A 21,207-nucleotide genomic window follows, 5' to 3' on the forward strand; every position below is an offset into this window, starting at 1 on the left:
GCTGAAACTGCTGCTCTGTGTCGTGCTGTTGAGTCTGTTGTTAATGACTTGATTTCTGTGTTTCAGATCGAAGATATCAGAAACAGCATTGATAAAATTGATGAAAATGTGGCCGAAGTGAAGAAACTTTATTCCGTTATTTTATCTGCACCGACATCTGATCAGAGTGAGATATGAACACACACTAGCCCATCACATGAAAGAGTGTTTGGAGTTATAAGCTGGCTTTCTCTCTGAGGTCATTCTCTGTTTTCTGGATGATATTTCTTGCGGCTGTGTGAATTGTTCAGGATGCATTTTTGCTGAATCAGTGTGAATGCATCTAACACTTCATTCAGATCAGCTCCCTTTCAAACCACAAACATCCAACACAGCCATCAGAACACAGCCGATTAAAGCATCCCTTCTAATGCTGTAGAGTCAGACCTGTGCTTCATACAGGCGTACAGTCCTATCCTGAAGATCTGTTGACAGTCCTCCAGCTGGTGGGTGAATGTTGACTGTCAACATATCTTCAGGAAAGGACTGTATGCCTTAGCAATAATTTTATAGCTGTATCCTTTGTGTATAGAAATCTTCTCCCTGTTCTTTGAAATAAACAGAAAATTCACAGAGTCAAAGCTTAAGGGGTTTAAAGGTGGCATTCACAATTTTAACCAAAAACACTTTTTATAAAAATCAGAAGTTGTCTCCTCTCCATGTGCTGCTCTGCAGTTGGTTTGCTCTGGAAACCGTTCTAATGTGTTTACGAAGCACCAGTGTCTGTAAATGGGTAAAAAAAACAGTGTCTGGGTCCGGTATGCTGCTCACTGCAGGGAAACTCCATCTGGAGGTTTTTAGACAACGGAGAGGCTCCAAACACTGAAAAGCACCAACCGAGATGAGGGTGTTGCTCTATTCCTGCTCCATAGTGGGGTAACGCTGACTTATTCTTGCTGTTTCTGATTATTTAAGGTGGAAATGTCTCCAAACTCGGGAGACGGCTAACTGCATTAGCGACAGTGCTACAAAACTAAACAGCTCGAGTTACACGAGTTTGTGTGGGAATTCAAACAGTGAATAAACACTTAAGACACTTTGTACAAACAGTCAATTTTCCCTCAAACACACCGTTCCATCTTAAAAGCCACTCAGGTTTTAAATGTAAACAACCAGATAGAATTGTTTCCCCACAATCATAGAATCAAATTTCCTGCTGTTTATATAATAACTCAAAAGAATGTGTGGGTTCCTTTACACTGTGCCTCCTGGTTCCTGTCACCGCTGCTGTGAAGAAGTCACAGTCAAACCTTTCTCCCCAAAACATTTATCTAAAGACTATGTTTAAATCTTTGAGACTGAATATTTTGTTTTTTCAAATCAGTGCATTTCCCCGAAACACGCTTGTTATGGCACAGTGAAATAAGGTTCAAATATCAGTAGAAACTTCATACGTCACCTCTGTAGCGAGTCTGGGATTGGTTTGCGCTCCTGAACAAAGCAGGACTTTCTTTCTGTTGTTATGGACTTTGTGGGGCTTTGTGGCAATAAATCCACAGCTGCGCTGACTCAGTGCACACAGCGAAAGATCTGCTTCTTTCATGGATTAACAAACAACTCACATAAATAAAAGTAGGTGAGTTCATGCTTTGTGCAAATGGCACACCTTTCAAAATAAAAGACCAAATGAATAGCAGTAGTGACATGTATTTTCTCATTAATGTGTGACTGCCACAGATGTGTGTGATGAGCTGAGATCTTAATGTCCTCATCATTTAACCCCTTAAACCTGCCTCTCTGTGGGTGGATAACAGACTAGGATTAGAACCCTTAGTTCCACTGCTTCCTACTAGGTTTATGTGTGTTTTTGAAAACAGGGATTCACTGATCCGACTTTTTCAGTTCCAATACGGAAAAACTTTGCGTATCTGTTGATACTCCATACCAATCCAATACTACTGCTGAGTTAATTAACCATATATCTCACCTTGTGGGGGAGACTTAAGGAATAAGACTTAAGTAACTTATTTTTAAATATTTAGTGTAAACATAAATCCAAAATAAAATTTAGCAGCTGAACCTGTGAATAAACAAAACTTGGTCAAATACAATCAGTGATTGGACATGCAAACATTCCGCACAATTCAAAATAAAATGTAGCAGCTGAGCCTTTATCCCACATCCGATCTGGCTCATTTAGTTAATATTGGGACCGGTATCTGATCCTAAAATCGGATTGGTTCATCCCTAGTTTAAAACCACAGTAAACATCCTTCTAAAATTTAAATGATTTATTTTGTTTTCTTTTTCCTTTCAGAAACACAAGATGAGCTGGAGGCCCTTACTAATGACATTAAGAAAATGGCCAACAATGCACGCAACAAGCTGAAAAGTAAGTCTGTGCTGCTGGGCCTTCTGGGCAGTGTATGATTCTTTCATTACGCAGAACATCAGAAATAAATATGAATCAAACATTAAATTTTTGAATTTAAGAGACAGAATTACACAGATGTTTATGGCCATGATGTTTTTTCTTGGCTGTAGCATTCTCCTCCAAGCGTTCTGAGCTCCAGTGACATGTTAGCATCAGTATGAAAAGATGCTGTGGAGCAACATGTCTCAGAAAACCTGTTAAATAAATAATGCTGTGTGTGTGTGTGTGTGTGTGTTTTACAGCCATTGAGAGGAATCTGGAATCAGAGGAGGAGGAGAGAGTGTCTGCTGACATAAGGATACGGAAGTCACAGGTTGGTAAATTTAATGTATCACATGCCAGCAAATATTCCTCATTGTACCCACTGTACACGGTTTATATTATATGTAGTGGGTGACTGAGGGGAGTGAAGGGGTGAATGTGGGCTGACCACTTTCTCTCTGAGGCTTCACAGGCTACTGGAGCCAGACCATCTTTGCTATTCACTTCGCCTGTCAGCGGTTGTAATCTTGTGGCTGATTGATGTATTTGAATATGAAGAGAGTAGTGTATAATTAAATATGTTTTGGTTATTTTTTTATCCCAGCATGCTGTTCTGTCCAGGAAGTTTGTGGATGTGATGACGAAATACAATGAAGCTCAGGTTGATTTCAGAGAGAAGAGCAAAGGACGTATCCAGAGACAGTTAGAGATCAGTGAGTTTCTTTCTCTCTTTGTCTTTCTCTCACATAATCTCTCTCTCTCTCTCACACACACACACAGGAGGTGGAGAGGGGTAGTGGAGATAGAGCAGGTGAAAAGAAATAAAAGTTTGTCTTTTTTCTTGTTAACATTGGTAGCAGAGGATTGTTAGCAACTACAGAGTCCCGCCGTCATTCGAAGAAGGAAAACCGTAGGAAAGTTGGAAGAATGAAGTCGCTATTTGGACCAGAGTTACAGAACTTGAGAAAAGTAAACAAGCACTTGCTGTGATTTATTACTTAAAGACGAAAAAGACAGAACATATGAAGTCTATTTGAGATTTGACCAGATGATGAGACAGCAGTGTGTCCATGACAGACTACATAATCGATTTTGAACAGAGGTACTCACAGACACTTACATGTAACATGGAGCTTCCCGAAGCAGTAATAGCATTCAAGCTGCTAGACACAGCGTGCTTGGATGTGAAAGACCGACAGGTAGCTTTGACAGCATGTGCAGGTTTGACTTATGCATCAATGAAATCAGCACTCAAGGATCTTTGGAGGAAAGTCTTCTGCTTCAGCAGTGGGAATAAATCAAACTACATACGTAACAAAACAAATGTGACAGAGAAGTAAGCCATGGCCCCAAAATGATCAAAAACAGACACCACTGCCTGGCACTAACCTGGATAGATATGGTGGCAGATCTAAATGTGCTATTTTGTCAAAGCACAATCCATTGGGCTAAGGACTGTCCACACAGAGCTGAAAATTATGAAAGTAATAATGTAGAGGAGTGCAACATCGCTCTGTTTACAAAAGAGAAGCCCACAAAAGCAGAAATGTTTATGACAGAATGCTTTAGTTCTGAAAAAGTAGACACAGCATGCACAGGGACCGTGTGTGGACGGGAATGGCTAAATTACTGAACTAAGCCAAAATGAGGAAAATAATCTGAGGATGACAGAAAGACCCATTAAATATGGGGATGGAAAAGTGGTGTACTCCAGAAAGTTAAAAATTCCTGCAAGAACAGGACAGATGAAGTGTCACATAGAAACTGAAGTTATCCCAGTAGATATTCCACTACTTTTGAGTAAAACGTCTATGAAAAATGCAGGCACAGTGCTGGATATGGAAAATGACAGTGTAATGATGTTCAATCAACCTGTAAAGCTTGACTTTACAAGCTCTGGCCATTACTGCGTGAACATTATGGACAGTGGAGAGATAAATATTGTTTGGAGTGATGACCATGTTCTGATAACATCTGAAAATGTCACTTCAAAGAAACAAAAGAATGAACAAAGTAGAAAGTCAGGGTGATGAAGAAATACTGACGAGCAGAAAAACACAAGGTCTGTCATGCAAAGCCAAAGTTTGGACATACGTCTGCTGACAGACTGCAGAGGCTCCTGATTAGCTCAGACAATAAAGATGCAGAATGTAGCATGATTTTGCAGAAAATTGTTAGCAAATGTGAAAGGTATCTCAGTACAATGAAACTGTGGCAGTAGATCTGCATTAACGTGTACCCGGTGTGTGATATCTTCACATTATTAATTAATTAATTCACAAGGTTTAGTGCAGACAGCATTCTGACTACAAGGAAATCCTCTGAAATAGTGAAACACTTTATCTGGATAAGCATGGTCCACATCAGAAACTGTTTAGTGAACAATGGAGGAGAATTCAACAATGATAAGGTGAGAGATATGGCAGAAAATTTCAACATAGAAATAAAGACAACAGCTGCGTACAGTCCATGGAGTAATGGACTTATGGAAAGACACAACCAAACGTTGAGATCATAGTGAAAGTGAAGTCAAGTAACAGTTGTGACTGGGACACTGCATTAGACTGGGCTCTCATAGCGAAGAACACCTTGCAAAATGTCCATGACTACAGTCCTTTCAAGTTAGTTTTTGGCCAGAATCCCAACCTGCCCTCTGTACCCCAAGTGAATGGGTGGAAAAACACATTGCTGCTTTACATGCATCCAGAAAGGCTTTTACAGAAGCGGAAATGTTCAGAAAGAATAAGGAGAGCGCTGCAGAAACAACTAGGTCAAGCAGGTGATAGAGTGTACTACAAAAGAGTGTATTTTCCAGAGTGGAAAGGACCAGGAGTTGTCATTGGTCAGGATGGTGCGGTGGTGTTTGTCAGACGTGGAGGTACCTGTATTAGAGGTACATCGCCTCAGACTAAGGAAAACAAATGTGGTGTGTGAAGATCAACACGTCATACAGGAAGATGCAGGACAGGACACAAATACTGTGCAAAGACAAGAGATGACAGGAAATACTGACAACAGCATAGACAACACAGAGACTGTAACAGAGATGCAGCAGAGTTTGAAACACACAGGAGCCAATAGTGGGGTACAGAATGAAGAAGCACAGCGCACAAATGACAACATTAGAGACGCATGGTTGTACAGAGCAGAGAACAGATGTCCGGCTGAAGACAGGACATGTTTTGAGATACAGAGATAGAATCAGTGGGATTTTACTCACAGCAAAAGGCCTAGTTAGTGCAGGCAAAGCTACAGGTAAATACAAAAACTGGTACAATCTGCAGTTCTTAGAGCCCACCAGTGTTGCGGGCACTAGATTCAATTGCCATATCCAATTTAGAGGATCTTAAGCTGGAACCTAATGTCACTGATATTGACACTAAAGAAATCAGTGAGGTTGTATGAACAACAAAAGATTTATTGTTTGACATTGCCAAGCAAGAAGAAATAAAGAACTGCAGAGATAACAATGTGTTTGAGGAGACTGAGGGGATGCAGGGCAAAAGTGCATCTCTACTAGATGGGTGTGTACCCTCAAAGAGACACAAACAGGATTAGTTCCAAAGGCACAATCAGTAGCCAGAAGTTTTGAGGAGTATGAAGTGTCAGAGCTGCAAAAGGATTCACCCACATGTGCTCCGGAGTCACTTTGGCTACTTTTGGCAGCTATTTGTCAAACAAGGTGGATGGTTAATTCTATGGATATAAAAGCTGCATTCCTACAGGGAACAGAGCTGTCACGTGACATTTATATCAAGCCTCCCCCTGGAGTTGTCTGTGAAAGAATATGGAAGCTATAAAAGTGTGTGTATGATCTGGCAGATGCCTCATTGTACTGGTACAACAGAGTTAAGGAAATTGTGCTGGGAACAGGAGGAAAATTGTTTTCTATTGGCTGGACCATGACCGTAACTGGGGCACTTCCAGTCATTAGACCTGACTTTATTTGGGGGGGGGGGGGTGGGAGTGAGGCCAAGGGCGACAGTGGCACAGAGAAACTCCCTCAGACCTGAGGAAGAAACCTTGGGAGGAACTAAGGCTCACACGGGGCACCTACCCTCCTCTGGTCAATCTACTGGTGATAATAGTAATAATAGTTAGGAATCGGTGAAAACTTCGGTGGTGGCTGAAGCGTGGCGCACAAGCTTGACCGTCATCCATCAGTGTCCAGTGACAGGTGGCAGTCGTTCACTCAGAAAAAGGTAGAGGGATGGAGTTAGTTGTGATCTGTTTGGGTGCATGTAAAGCAGAGAATGTGAACATTTCCAGAGTGTGGCTAATGACTGACTAATGAATGACTGAGATCTGACTATGACAGCTTTAACTAAAAGGAGAGAACCAGAAGGACACAGACATGGGAGCTTCCTGAAACACTGGCATCCCTCCGCTCCACCATCAACAAAGCTGAGTGATCACGTGAAGCGGCGGGACGACACCAGCGTCTCAGTTTACTATAATTCCCTGTGTCCATGGAACCCCAGGATCTACCGCCTTTATCTATGGGGGAGCATTAACTACCAAAAGATAAACAAAACTAATGAGTTTTTAGTCTAGATTTGAAGATTGTGACTGTGTCTGAGTCCCGAACATTTTCTGGAAGATCATTCCAGAGTTGGGGGGCTTTATGAAGGGGGCACTGAAGTTCTCATGGACTACTAACTATCATCACCAGTAGATTGACTAGAGGAGGATGGGTCACCCCTTGTGAGCCTTGGTTCCTCCCAAGGTTTCTTCCTCAGCTGGGGGAGTTTTTCCTTGCCACTGTCGCCCCTGGCTTGCTCACTTGAGGGTTTTACATTTTGTGTATTCTGTGAAGCTGCTTTGTGACAACATCAGTTGTGAAAAGCGCTATATAAATAAATTTGATTTTATTTTATTTGACTTTATAAGAAAAAGCTCTTCCCCCAGCTGAGGCCTTCTGAATTCTGGGAACTATTAAACTCAGTAAAAGTAGAGCTTTATACGTTAATAACAGAGTTTTGTAATCGAGCCAATGAAGTGATAGAACTGTACAGAATGTATAAAATTTACAAGTGAAAAATTAGTATTTCCCAACATCACTCGAACGCAGCATTAGAGTCTCGTGTTCTTGCTTGGCGAAATCTTCCACTGCAGAAGTTACATTCCAATGCTCAAGAAGTCAAACACCAAGTGCCCGGATGTTAATCTCGCTCCACCCCAAATAACGAGGACGCATCGGTTTGTGACTCGTCAACTTGGTGTTGAGAAGCCACCCAGGACAGGAGAGTGAATCACCTGAGAGGAAGGGACATAACTAAGGACACAGAGGCGTTGAGACAGAGAAGTACAAAGAGGACTTTAAACAGACAAAGCGAGAGAAACAACCAGAGACAGAGCAGAGACAGGAGGAGTAGGGTGAACACTGTATTATTGAAGGTGATACATGAATAAAGCAAAGCTTGAAACTTGGTATAAATGAGCACAGAGTAAACACAGTGAATCTGTGTGTGTAGTTGGACAGCTCTTCCTTCTCGTTACTTTGTGTGATTCTAGAGTAACTGTCCTTTTTTTCATCACAGGGCATAATGCCCCGCTCTAAATGAAGTGCTGTGACTGTTACCACTTTCCGCGCAATCTCAAACTGGTTCCTCTCTTGCGCTTGTGGTCTATGAGTGTCAAACAGACGTTTCTTCTTTATTACCACATCAGTACTGAGCCTTGACTAAGCTCAAACTATTCATGGTTTCGTTATTAATGTTTTAGTGCTTTACTGGGTGTGATGTGATGCTGTGTAGTGTCTCTGCTGCTTTGTGATTTTTATTTTATACCAAAATGATCCAGAAGGTCCTCTGCTGAGAGACGGTAGAGGTTCTGAGAAGTTCTTGGGAAGTTGTAAAAGTTACTCATTAGTTACTCACTACTTACTTCCACTTGAGTCACAGTTCTCTTACACATTTAATAAGATTGTTCCTCCAGGGGTCTTCAGTAAAGACAATGGTTCTGTATAGAACATAAACACAGAACAAAGAAACATTTGCATGCTTAAAAAATTTTTTGTGTTCTTCAGATCGACCAAAATATATTCACACTTAAAAATAATGGTTCTACAAGGGTAATTTATTAAAGAAAATGGTTCTATACAGAACCCTGAACACTTGAACTTTTGCATGATTAAAGGGTTCTTTCTGATTGGTGGAGAATGTGCTGTAGATGGTTCTATACAGTGCCTTTTAGAGAAGGGTTCTATACAATATAAAAACCGGTTTCTCTGCTGTAACAAGCTTGACATCATAACAATAGAGGAACTGTTTTGCTGCTGTATAGAACCCTCTATAACACATTCTTCATCAGTCTGAACACCTTCATCATGCAAAGAACCCTTTTTCGTGCTGAGTCATTTTCCTTACTAAAGAACCCTTGTAGAACCTTCATTTTTTCATTTAGGTTTCATTTCTTTTACTGAAGAACCATTTTTTAAGAGTGTAAGATTGGGCTGGGCAATTAATTGAAAGTTAATCGTAGTCGACATTCAGAACTTATAATCGATGTAATCTTGCCTATAATGATTATATAGATTTTTCTTTGAAACCCTTTTAAAACCATGCCATGTTCTCATGTGATTCTGCCCCATCCCATTGGCAGGAGAACATAAACACAGAGGCCAACCAATCAACACGAGCAGCTTGTACCAAAATGCTGTGCCTCTCATTTGGATGTGTTTTTTGAAGATGATATTGAACATAATATCATTACCAAATTTCATCAGTGCATGGCTCAAAAAAAAAATTAAAAAAAAACATTGACAAGCTCCCAGCAACATTAAAAAAAACTAATCCCAGCTTTAACACATGAGCATATTTACAGTACAAGCCTCGTCAGTGATATTTAAGTTTAAAAAATAGTTTATTAATTGTAATCAATGTGTAATGTTCAGTTAATTGTGAAATTAATTTGTGCTCATGTCGCCCAGCACTCGTAGAGTACTGTGACTCAAGTGGAAGTAAAAGTACTGAGTGACTACTATAACTAGGTGTACACTTGAGTATGTGTTTAGGATATGCACCTCAGTTTTTAAACGTTAAAACACTCATCTCTCTCTCTCTCTCTCTCTCTCTCTTTAGCTGGTAAAGCCACTACTGATGAAGAGCTAGAGGAGATGTTGGAGGGAGGGAACACAGCGGTCTTCACTGCAGGGGTAAAATATCTGATCTTTGTAGTACTTCCAGCAACAAAGTGGTATCACAAATTCTGGTTTAATTCCACGAAAGTAATTACTTATTATGGTTAATAATCTGATGCATGTTTAAATCAACAACAGCTTTTATCCATTTTCTAAGAAAAGCTCTTCATTAACTTTAGATCATAGACTCGGGGATATCCAAGCAGGCGCTGAGCGAGATTGAGTCTCGACACAAAGACATTGTGCGTCTGGAGAGCAGCATAAAGGAGCTCCACGACATGTTTGTGGACATCGCCATGCTCGTGGAGAGCCAGGTACACTCCTCCGGTCATCCCTCCATCCTTCCACACTCACTCTCTCCCTCATTCTCTGTCTCTGTCCTGCACAGATATCATCATTTTCCTCCTGTCTTTACCTTTCTGTGCTTCTTCCTGTTCTCACTCTTTTTGTCGTATCTTTGCTTCTTCCTCTCTTTTGGCCCCAGTTCTCCTTTCCCTCAGCCCCTCGCTGTGTCCTCTTTGTGCGATTGGCCGATCGTTGGTTGGAATTTCAGCTGGTCGTAACCCTTCTGTCCAAATGTGAGTTTGTTTTTCTTTCCTCCTGCAGGGGTCTTTCCCTGACCTCTCCTGATATTATTCTCATGGCCTCTTTCACTTTTCCCCTTCCTTTCATTATTTATGAATTTAACTGAAGGAATTCAGTGCTGTGGGTTTGTTTTGAGTCGGTCTTTTGGTTTGTGTGTAACGCTGGTGTTGTAATAAACCCTCTTATCTCAGAAGGAGCGGCTTTAGAGGGGGAATAAAAAATGCTTTGATCTCAGTCTGTATGGTCCATATACTTCTTGATTGGTTTCGTGATGTCACAAAAACAAGGCATTTGTGGGAGAACTGGGGGCAGTGGCAGTGAAGGAACAGCACTGTCCTCCTCCTCAATCCATGGCTGAGGGGCTCTTGAGCAAGGCACCGAACCCACAACTGCTCCTTGGGCACTGGGGATGTCTCTGAGTGTGTGTTCACAGCCCCTAGTGCACTAGTGTGTGTGTGTGTGTATTCACGGCCACAGATGGGTTAAATGCTGAGGACACGTTTTGTTGTACATTGTACCATGACAAATAATTTTACATTTAAAAACAAAATTTACAGGCTAAGGAATGCTTCAGCACATAATAATGTGAAACAGGCACTACAAATGTATTTCCTGAGGATAAACCTGTGGATATTTCCAGTTTGATTCATTTGAAAATTAATTGAAATCAATAACAGAACAAAGTTTACCTAATTTATTTTTTATTGTCAAAGGCACATTTTTAATAAATTAAATAAAAAGAAATAATGAAAAATTTTAAACATATCTATAATCTCACACAAATACTGTAAGTAGCACAAGACCAAAGTACCATAAATACATGGGATAACTGAAATTAAGTTCATCCTGTCCACTGCTTTTCATAGATCTGACAGGGCCTGTTCAGTGGGCGGGACTAAGTTGAGCTTGGGTGATGTCAGTTCTGCCAGAGAACCAATCAGAGTCAGGAGGAGATGTACGTCAGCTGGATGTTTACTTTGCCACAGTGATGCCAATGTCAACTATGGTGTGATGCGACACAGCAGCATTTAACTCTGTTTAACTGTGTTACTATAAATACTTACTGAATATAACACTGGGGTCAGTGCCTATTCCATGGAGTATCTTTAATATTTAAATACATTTTTACAGATTTAAAACAAAGTGGGCAGGGGCTTTTATAGTTTTATAGTTACCATATGTTGTTCACAATGGAAACAACAGATTCCATTTTCTAATGACCGAGACACAGGGCTTTGATCTGACTGCGCTGTCTGTGGTAAAGTCTGATTGATAAAGCACTGATGAAGATGCTTTTATTTCTCTTGCCCTCGGAGGAGAAAAACTGAGAGGTAAGAGTTTTTATTTGATCAGTCGTGGCTGTGTTTGAGTGTGAATGTGAAATGAGTGTGTTGCAGAAATGTCGATATAGAGAACAAAACGAATGTGGGATAAAATATAACACCGGTTCAAAATATTAAAGGAGATTCAAGTCCTCCGCCTGTCATTAATTAACCCCTAAAACCCCTCTCTGTTCAGAGTTACAGATGTAGAAGTTACTGCTATAATAATAAAGTCCTCTAATGTTTAAAAAGTGTCTCAGCTGTAACTCTACACCTTCATTGACCTGCAATTAATATGCAATCAGTCGCCACCCCTATCTCGGCCCACCACTTTATAAGTGTTTATAAGTGTGTTTCCAGCTGACGTTGTGTGTGTTTGTGTTTCAGGGTGACATAGTTGATAACATAGAGGTGAATGTGTCCAAAGCAGTGGATCACATTGCTGTGGCAAAGACTGAGACAAAGAAAGCCGTCAGGTATCAGAGCAGTGCACGGAAGGTACGTAACACACACCTGTCTCTCTGTCCCCGTCTCTCTCTCTCACTTTCTCTCTCTCTCTTTCTCTCTCTCTCTCTCTCTCTCTCTCTCTCTCTCTCTCTCTTTCTCTCCCCACCTCACCTGTCAGGGTGGGATGATCGACAGGATTGAGAGTAACATGGATCAGTCGGTGGGCTTTGTGGAGCGGGCAGTGGCCGACACTAAAAAAGCAGCAAAATACCAGCAGGAGGCGCAGCGCGTGAGTGGCTGAAAACATCTGCCCCTGGCCCTTCTGCCCCTCTGCTCCTCCTGCCCTGACCATCCCGGGTGTAACAGAAAAAGCCAAAAAATTAAATTTGATAAACAATTCTGTGAAGTTAGTTTGTCATTTTAAATGTTCTTTATCACTCACTGTGGTTTAACTGTGGTTAAAATCCCATATAATTTCAGTGTGCACTAAGAGCAAGTCTGAGGAGGTGTTACGGGAGACATGTCTTTGAAACAACATGGGCTCAAAACCAATGTTGCACCGGCAGCAGAGTTTAAATCTCACATTCCCTGGTTGTGCCACACCATCCGTTTCTTGCTGGTGAATTTCTCTGTTCACCAAATTAACAAAAGGCAATAAATGCGCCTGCATTTCACGAGTTAAACACCACACACAACCACAACATTCAAGCCCAATTAAAGCAGGTGATTCAGGCGATCAGGTGATCCCCCTCACACAGAGTGCTTTCATGTTTTGGGCCTTTTTTGAGGAGTAACAGGTTTTTGGGCTCAAACACACACGGGTCTAAAGAGGAAAATACTAGAGCGATTGTTGATTGTTGATGTCTGGTGTTAATGTTAACCTTTTAGGACTTGTTTAAAACTTTTTCTTCTTCTTTAGACATAGAAACGTCTGTTAACATCTGGGATTTGGTGCAAATTCACTACGTTTGATTTTTATTTATTTATTTATTTATTTATTTTTTTTTTTTAAGCAAACAATCCCTAGCTTCCTGCTAGAACACAGAAACCTGTTAAACAGCAGCATTACCACTGATGACACACACACACTCACACTCCCTCTCATACTCTGCTTCAATACGTCTCCTGGTGGAGACCCCCTGAAACAGCACTGTCAAGTGTCGAGTAGGATTTAATGATATTCTCTGTTTGATGTTTTTGAAGCACAGTGGAGTTCTCTGTGTGTGTACAGTGCTGTGCCAAAGTCAGAGTGCACCCTCTACACTTTCATTTATTTAATTTTCAGTGGATTGTCCTGTATCCCGTGTCTTATTCAGGGCTGGAGCTGATTGTCATATGTGCAGTGAACCTCAGTTACACCGGACAGTGAAATTCTCGTTCTTGTTTCATGGCTGTGTTGCCTGGGAATTAACAGGGTGGTCTCTGACTTTTGCACAGTGCTTTATTATATCTTTCCTTTTGAAAAGTTGGAGCATGCCCAGGTTTGATATTTTGTGCTGGTTTAACAGAAACTGCTTACTATTGTGATCACCCGTTTTGAGTAGAAACTGAAAATAATACACTGTGTGTGTGTGTTTTCACAGAAAACAATCATTATAGTGAGTGTGATAGTGGCAATTCTTGCCATTATTGCTTTGATTATTGGTCTGTCTGTAGGACTTAAAACAAGATAATCACAAATGTTGCATAACCGGTGAGTAAATGGTAAATGTAGGAAGAACCTGTGTGTGTGTGTGTGTTAATAATGAGATGTCCTAGGCTGCAGAAGGTGTTATAGATCATTTCATGGGTGGATAATATGGCAAATAGAAGACAACAACTTAATAAATTAATTTAAAAAATGATACATGTAAAAATATTTACTCATCACAAGCTTGATAAACCCACATTAGTGGCTCATAAAGAATAGAAAACACATTTTATTTCTCAATCTGACGAGTGTGTGCCATGTAAATAACTGAGATTAACCGTTTCATTGTCCTTTTTGCTCATTGTTTGTGGGACTTAAATCCTAGTGTGGCCACAGGCTGGTTAGTGGCGGTTGGTTCTCAGTGTTTCTCAGTGCTGACCAACAGCTTTATCTCCAGTAAACACTCACTGGCGTTCATTTTTTATACAAGTACTGACTTAGAAATGTGTACTGTGGTATAATTTATCACGGTGCAGAGCAGAGTGTGTTGTCATATTGCCCACCCCAGAAGTCATTAATGCATCAGTGTGCTCGGTGATGGTGGTAGTTTTGGTTTTTTGGGATTCATTCTTTCTCTGTGGATTCTGGGCTTGGGTTCTAGTCTTGGGTTTATATTTGTTGAATCTTATAAATATATTCTGCCCTCCGCCATCCACAAATTCAACCAACTTAGGATTTAGTGATGTGTATCGCCCCTTGCTGTAGCCTGAGGATTAGCAGAGGTTGTACACAGGTGCCACACCATTTTATATAAGACATTTAAACACCCACTGATTTTGGCGTCCTCTGGGAGCCCTGGAATGAATCCCCTGAGGATATGGAGGGTCAACTTTAATCGGCAACAGAAGACCTAATATCTGTAGCATACAGTCAATTATCGCAGAATAATATCCACTTCTTGGATACAGAATAAACTGTAGCATCAGCCAAAGGGCAGCTGCTTGAGCCTCTGTGTTAATGTGTTGGGTCGTAGTTTGGATGGATTACGATTAGGCTGAAATCATGTGTAATATTTTATATTAAATGTGTATTAAAACAAAGCCTTCCTTCTCCTCTCGGGGTCTTTGGCTTGTTTGCTCTTCTGGGCTCGGGCTGTTTGCTTCTTGCTCTGTTTAGTTGGAGGTTAAAAGAAGCTGATACTGATTTGTTCTTTGTTTTTTTTTTCTCTCCGATAGAAGATGATCATTTTGGGAGTGATCATTGCAGTGGTTGTGGTCATCATTGTTATCATCATCCTCACACAGACGCTCTGAGGACACGCCCCCAACATTCGACACCACACCCACTTCCTTCATCACCTTATCTCTGGCTTTACAGGCTCTCTATTTCTCTCTCTCTCTCCTTATTTTACTATTCCTTCCTTTTACTTTTCGTTTTTAGCTCAAATTTCTCTCTCTCTCTCTCTCTCTCTCTCTCTCTCTCTCTCTCTCTCTCTCTCTCTCTCTCTCCGAAAGCCAAGGGATGAGACGAACAAACCAGAAACCCCTAACCCTCCCATTGTGGCCACACCCCTTTCATCGGTGACTCCGCCCCTTCACCCCTCCACAAACCGATGGACGTCTGTGACTGTGGTTTTCTGAGAACATGCTTGTAATCTGATAAGGCATTTGCTGCTGCTGGGAAATGACAAAGAGTATGTTTTTGTAAATGGACAGAATTAAAAAAAAAAAAAAAAAGACCAAGGGATTTTTATGATGTATGGACTGGAACAAGGGAGGGACGAACAACCTCCACTTTACGTCTTAATGTTCATGTAGAAGGATGTACAGACAACATGCACTAAAGCCCTGAGGCCATTCCAGGAACCTACAAGTGCCCTTACTGTATTTCATAAGTTATTTTTTATTTAAAGCCAAGACATTTCCTTCCCAGCCCATGATTGGGTTAAAACGGACACTTCCTTTTTTCATTTCATCATGTAATTATTTGTAAATCATTTCAATTTTTTGTATGGACCCTGCTGAGTCAGTGAATCTGAGAAGGATGACTGCTCGGTTTCCTGTCCAACCTCAGCGATATTAAGAGTTTTTATGAAATTTCAGTTGTAGTGAAACACGGTGAGCCACATATTCAGGAAGTCTTTCAACATTTCTTTGGACTTTAGCTTTAGAGTTACGCCCGGCTTTGGGGGTCTATTATGAGTCGGTTTCCACGTTTCGATCAAGGTCCAGATCAGAAGTTCAGGAGCTGGATCACATTTCAAAACTCTCTGAATATACACATTTGAATGTATTTCACTTAGGGCTGCACAATAATATTGTTTCAGCATCGTTACTGCAGTGTGTTCACGGCACGAAACGTCCTGCTGTGAGCCATCAATTTCAGTCGCTCCTGAACAGCTGATTATAGCCTGAGAGTACTATATGAATACAGTTGTGTCCTGGTGATTTGACCAATGTATTAAATGCCCCACCCTCCAGCGTCTCTTCAGAAGAGCAGCCCCAGCGCTGTCCTGCTGCTGCAGATTCCCCATTTCCCAACATGCACTCTTAAAAATAAATGTGCTACAAAAGTCTCTTTGATTGATGCCATAGAAGAAACACATTTGTTTTCATAAAGAACCATTTTGCCATAATTCTAGGGGGCAGCCATGGCCTGGTGGTGAGGGACCTGGGTGTGTAATCGGAAAGCAAGTCATGACTGAAGTGCCCTTCAGCAAGGCACCTAACCCCCAACTGCTCCCCGGGTGCTGTGGCTAGAGCTGCCTCTGCTCTGGGCACTGCTTACTGCCCCCTAGTGTTCACTAGTGTGTGTGTGTTTCACTGCACGGATTGGGTTAAATGCAGAGAACAATACTCCTCTGTGTGCAGCACATTGGCCAATAAAGTAATTCTAACCTTTATTTTTAAGAGTGTATCCCCCCCATAATTCTAGAGTGACTTATTCTTTCCAAACAGAGCTGCTCAACTCCTGAAAACCACCACCGCTGTTTACACTGCAGTAAATAATTCGGTATTGTGCAGCCCTAGTTTCAGTTCAGAGACTGGTTGGTTATAGACTGGTTATTAATGATGACAGAAATGTAACTGAAGTTGTTTTTTTTCTGTTGCTGAAGCTTTAATGAAAACTTTTTTTAATCAAAATGCACAGAGAAGTCATGGAGAGCAGAATTTGGTTTTTATAGCATTCCTCCCTGTAAACCTCTGCTCCTCCCTGTGAAATTTAAAATCCATGTCAGAAATAAATTTATTTTTTTAATGTCTGAGGATGGAATAGATGGATGAATGAGTTAAGTAATTTAAACCTTGAACTGGGAGGGAAATGACCAGGTCTCTAAGCTTGTGAGATCCTCCAGATCTAGGGAACTGTAAATGATGCGAAGATTTAATCAGACGCTGATTTAAGGAGTGTTCCGGTTCCCGTGTTGTATTCCAGTGATGTTGGTTGATGTAATTGGGCTGAAATATCAGTCAGATCTGACACTGTTTTTGATAAACACTGCTTTATTAAATGATTACCTGGGACGGGTAGATTGAGTCCTGACAGTACAGCCAGGGGTAAGTGTGTTTTTCTACACACACACACTGCCCTCACTCCAAACCCTAATGCTCCTTTCTCTTCCCTTCCTTTCCTTCTGAGAAGGAAGCAATAACCTGTGTATGCTTTTATTTCATAGATGAAAGTACAGTGCCTTGCGAAAGTATTCGGCCCCCTTGAACTTTTTAAACATTTGCCACATTTCAGGCTTCAAACATAAAGATATTAAATTGTAATTTTTTATGACAAATCAACAAGTGGGACACAATCGTGAAGTTGAATGAAATTTATTGGATGTGTCAAACTTTTTTAACAAATAAAAAACTGAAAAGTGGGGCGTGAAATATTATTCGGCCCCTTTACTTTTGGTGCAGCCAACTCACTCCAGAAGTTCAGTGAGGATCTCTGAATGATCCAATGTTGTGCCAAATGACTGATGATGATGATAAATAGAATCGACCTGTGTGTAATCAAGTCTCCGTATAAATGCACCTGCTCTGTGATAGCCTCAGGGTTCTGTTCAAAGCGCAGAGAGCATCGTGAAGACCAAGGAACACACCAGGGAGGTCCGAGATACTGTTGTGGAGAAGTTTAAAGCCGGATTTGGATAGAAAAAGATTTCCCAAGGAGCATTGTACAAGCAATCATATTGAAATGGAAGGAGTATCAGACCACTGCAAATCTACCAAGACCAGGCCGTCCCTCTAAACTTTCATCTCGAACAAGGAGAAGACTGATCAGGATGCAGCCAAGAGGCCCATGACCACTCTGGATGAACTGCAGAGATCTACAGCTGAGGTGGGAGAGTCTGTCCATAGGACAACAATCAGTCGTACACTGCACAAATCTGGGCTTTATGGAAGAGTGGCAAGAAGAAAGCCATTTCTCAAAGATATCCATAAAAAGTCTCGTTTAAAGTTTGCCACAAGCCACCTGGGAGAAGGTGCTCTGGTCAGATGAATCCAAAATTGAACTGTTTGGCCACAATGCAAAATGATATGTTTGGCGTAAAAGCAACACAGCTCATCACCCTGAACACACCATCCCCACTGTCAAACGTGGTGGCAGCATCATGGTTTGGACCTGCTTTTTGTCAGCAGGGACAGGGAAGATGGTCAGAATTGATGGGAAGAAGAATGGGGCCAAATACAGGATCATTCTGGAAGAAAACCGGTTGGAGTCTGCAAGAGACCTGAGACTGGGACGGAGATTAATCTTCCAACAAGACAATGATGCAAAACAAAAAGCCAAATCTACAATGGAACGGTTCACAAATAAACTTATCCAGGTGTAGGAATGGCCAAGTCAATGTCCAGACCTGAATCCAATCGAGAATCTGTGGAAAGAGCTGAAGACTGCTGTTCACAAACGTTCTCCATCCAACCTCACTGAGCTCGACCTGTTTTGGAAGGAAAGAATGGGCAAGAATTTCAGTCTCTCGATGTGCAAAACTGATAGAGACATACTCCAAGGGACTTTCAGCTGTAATTGCAGCAAAAGGTGGCTTTACAAAGTATTAACGCAAGTGGGCCGAATAATATTGCACGCCCCACTTCTTTTTTTATTTGTTAGTAAAGTTTGACACAGCTAATAAATTTCATTCCACTTCACGATTGTGTCCCACTTGTTGATTCTTCTCAAAAAATCTATATTTTATATCTTTGTTTGAAGCCTGATGTGGAAAAGGTTGAAAAGTTCAAGGGGGCCGGATATTTTCGCAAGGCACTGTATATAATAATATTTATATTTAAGTAAAGAAGAGGGCACTAGATTTATTCCTATGTCATGTTCTCTGTGTCATGTCTTCTCACTGTCTGCTTTTCTCTATCATTCCTTCTTTCTGTAGAAGAAAATGATGATCATGTTGTGTTGTGTCATTCTGGGGATAGTGGGCTTTTCCAGTATCTACAGCTTCTTCTCGTAAAGGTGTGTATTCAGATGCAGTGTATTTGTGTTGGTTTCTGTTTCGTTAAGTGTTTAATCTGACATTTTTAGGCCATCAGTTCAACTCCTGAAGTCCTCGCTCATAGGTGTGAAAGTGTTTTAAATTACAACAACAGACTGTTTCTAGTGTTTGGGACTATTTCTTTTTTTTTAAGAAAGAGTTTAATTTGCAATTCTACCACCGGCCTGAACTCTGCCCCAATATATTTTTCAGGATCATAGACTCCTCAGCTGCAGCTTGTCTTCAGTCCAGTCTCTCTCTCTCTCCCTCTCTCTCTCTCTCTCTCTCTCTCTCTCTCTACACCTGCTCTCCTGATTTGGGCTCCTGTCTTTGTTCTGCAGCTTCACGGTGATCTCCACATTCACCAAAACCTCCATCATCATCATCAGCAGCAGATTCTTCGCTAGAGGAATGTGACAAATCTGGATAAACATGGACTGAAGGAACAGAATCATCTTAGTTTCATCTTAGTTTTAGGGAAAACAATGTTTTTGGTTGTGTGTGTCAGTCAAAGAGTTTTATTGCTTATTTACTGAAGAGTTGTTTGTACGTGTATTACTGTGTGTGATGTCTTTCATAAAGGGCGCTTGGTGTGGTTTGTTTTGAGGGAGGGAGGGGGCTCTTATTATTTTGTGTGTATTATGTAATAATCCATTAAACCACTGTAAAGTCTGCTTTGTTTTTTTTTTTTCTTCATTTAAAAGGGCCCATATAGAAACTGAAAACGTACAAATGGAGTTTAATTTATGATGAAAACTTTAATTCATGATATGTTAAAACATAACATTCCCTCCCCTTACGCTACTGAGCTTTTTCTGAAGGTGTTGTAATTGAGACGTAATTAAAAGCACGTTTGTAGTTCATACATTAGTTATGAATGAGAAGAGCTTCAAACTGGATGTTTTGTGAATGAGTTACAAGCACGGTGGCCATTCCGAAAAGAGCTCATTTAAATATTCATCCGTTTTAAAGGCACAGTAGCAAAAGAAACTTTCACTAGTTTTTGAAACCTTGTCAGTAAGATGAACTGTGGCCTTTTTGATGCTTAAAAAACAACACAAACTATACGCGAATACAACACAAACACAAGGGACCAGGCTCTTTACTCAGCCCCTGGAGAACAATAGTAACACAGCCTGTCTCTTGTGGCAGATGGATTCTTCACTGGTCGCTACCCACAGTGACCCTAATCCCATAGAACAGCCAATCAGTGATCATTTACATTGTTTTAAAAATAATGTAGAAAGCTTGCACCATGCCAAACAATGGTGAACAACTACAGCATCTTGATTTGTGCCCCCCACCCCCACCCCACATAATCTCCACAATACAACCCCCAACAAGGTTTCATAATCCGCTGCCATGTTTTTCCTTATGTTTATTTCAAACAATGTTCCCTTTTTTTCAGTCCTTTCCAGGCTTGATTGGCTAATCCTGTGTTAAACATGCTCTTTCATATCCAATCCTCACCCAGTTCAGAGGCAGAATCCCAAATCACTCCCTATTCCCTTCTATGTGTTCAATAATATTCATATATCATCTACAGGGAACATATTTGTGAACATTTTGATGTGTTTTTTTATTTGCTGAATTTAATTTACAGGAGAAATATCAAATAAACATCAGATCTTTCCAAAATATTAAACTCAAATAAAATTGATTCCTTTGTTAAATTTAATGTCTGTGTTCTTTTCTCTTAGAAAAGCAACAAAACATGCAGTCTAATCTGAGGGTGTGCATATTTTTGGATTCCTCTAAATACTGCCTTAGACTCAATGATTAAATAACAATCATTTTCATTATTGAAGAAATATCTTGATGGTTTGCTATGAGATACTCAAGATGGCTGTTTGATATTATTAGATTTTAGTTTTAGTTTATCCAAACAATGATCTCGAAATACCCCCAGTCTGTACAAAATCAGCCTGATTAAAGCTCATTGTCTTTACATGTGAGAGGGTGTCAAATTTTGGTCTTTTTCAAGAGTGTTTTCAGATACTTTAAAAAAATTACATAATGTAATGTAATATTCAGATGTGGAAGGTGTTATGTCGTGACCTACTTAGTGCACTATGTAGGGAGCTGGGAGCCATTTGACAAGCAGCCTTCACATTGGCTGTATGATAAAGAGACGTGGGGCGTGGCTAATCCGAAAACGGTTGGGCTAGAGCGGCGTGGGCATTAACCAATCAAAACGCAGCAGTT

General features: G+C 40.7%; 1 protein-coding gene across 7 annotated transcripts in view; it reads left to right on the top strand.

Moving 5' to 3' along the window:
* Positions 1-20,593, top strand: part of stx3b (syntaxin 3b) — a 28,765-nt gene extending 8,172 nt beyond the window's left edge. Inside the window, exons 3-12 of one of the 7 annotated variants that reach the window (XM_066648662.1) lie at positions 67-166; positions 2,297-2,371; positions 2,656-2,726; positions 3,000-3,108; positions 9,478-9,551; positions 9,716-9,850; positions 11,831-11,941; positions 13,474-13,583; positions 14,756-18,983; positions 19,216-20,593. In XM_066648662.1, the coding sequence (XP_066504759.1) occupies positions 67-166; positions 2,297-2,371; positions 2,656-2,726; positions 3,000-3,108; positions 9,478-9,551; positions 9,716-9,850; positions 11,831-11,941; positions 13,474-13,563 (765 nt within the window). In that variant the 3' untranslated portion in view covers positions 13,564-13,583; positions 14,756-18,983; positions 19,216-20,593. Of the gene's footprint in view, positions 1-66; positions 167-2,296; positions 2,372-2,655; positions 2,727-2,999; positions 3,109-9,477; positions 9,552-9,715; positions 9,851-10,020; positions 10,115-11,830; positions 11,942-13,473; positions 13,584-14,755; positions 18,984-19,215 lie in introns of all 7 variants that reach the window. The other 6 variants (XM_066648663.1, XM_066648666.1, XM_066648667.1 and 3 more) reach the window with 6 other exon arrangements.
* The last annotated feature ends 614 nt before the right edge of the window (positions 20,594-21,207 follow it).

The sequence above is a fragment of the Hoplias malabaricus genome, chromosome 17 (assembly GCF_029633855.1).
Source record: "Hoplias malabaricus isolate fHopMal1 chromosome 17, fHopMal1.hap1, whole genome shotgun sequence".
In the NCBI taxonomy this organism is placed as follows: Eukaryota; Metazoa; Chordata; class Actinopteri; order Characiformes; family Erythrinidae; genus Hoplias; species Hoplias malabaricus.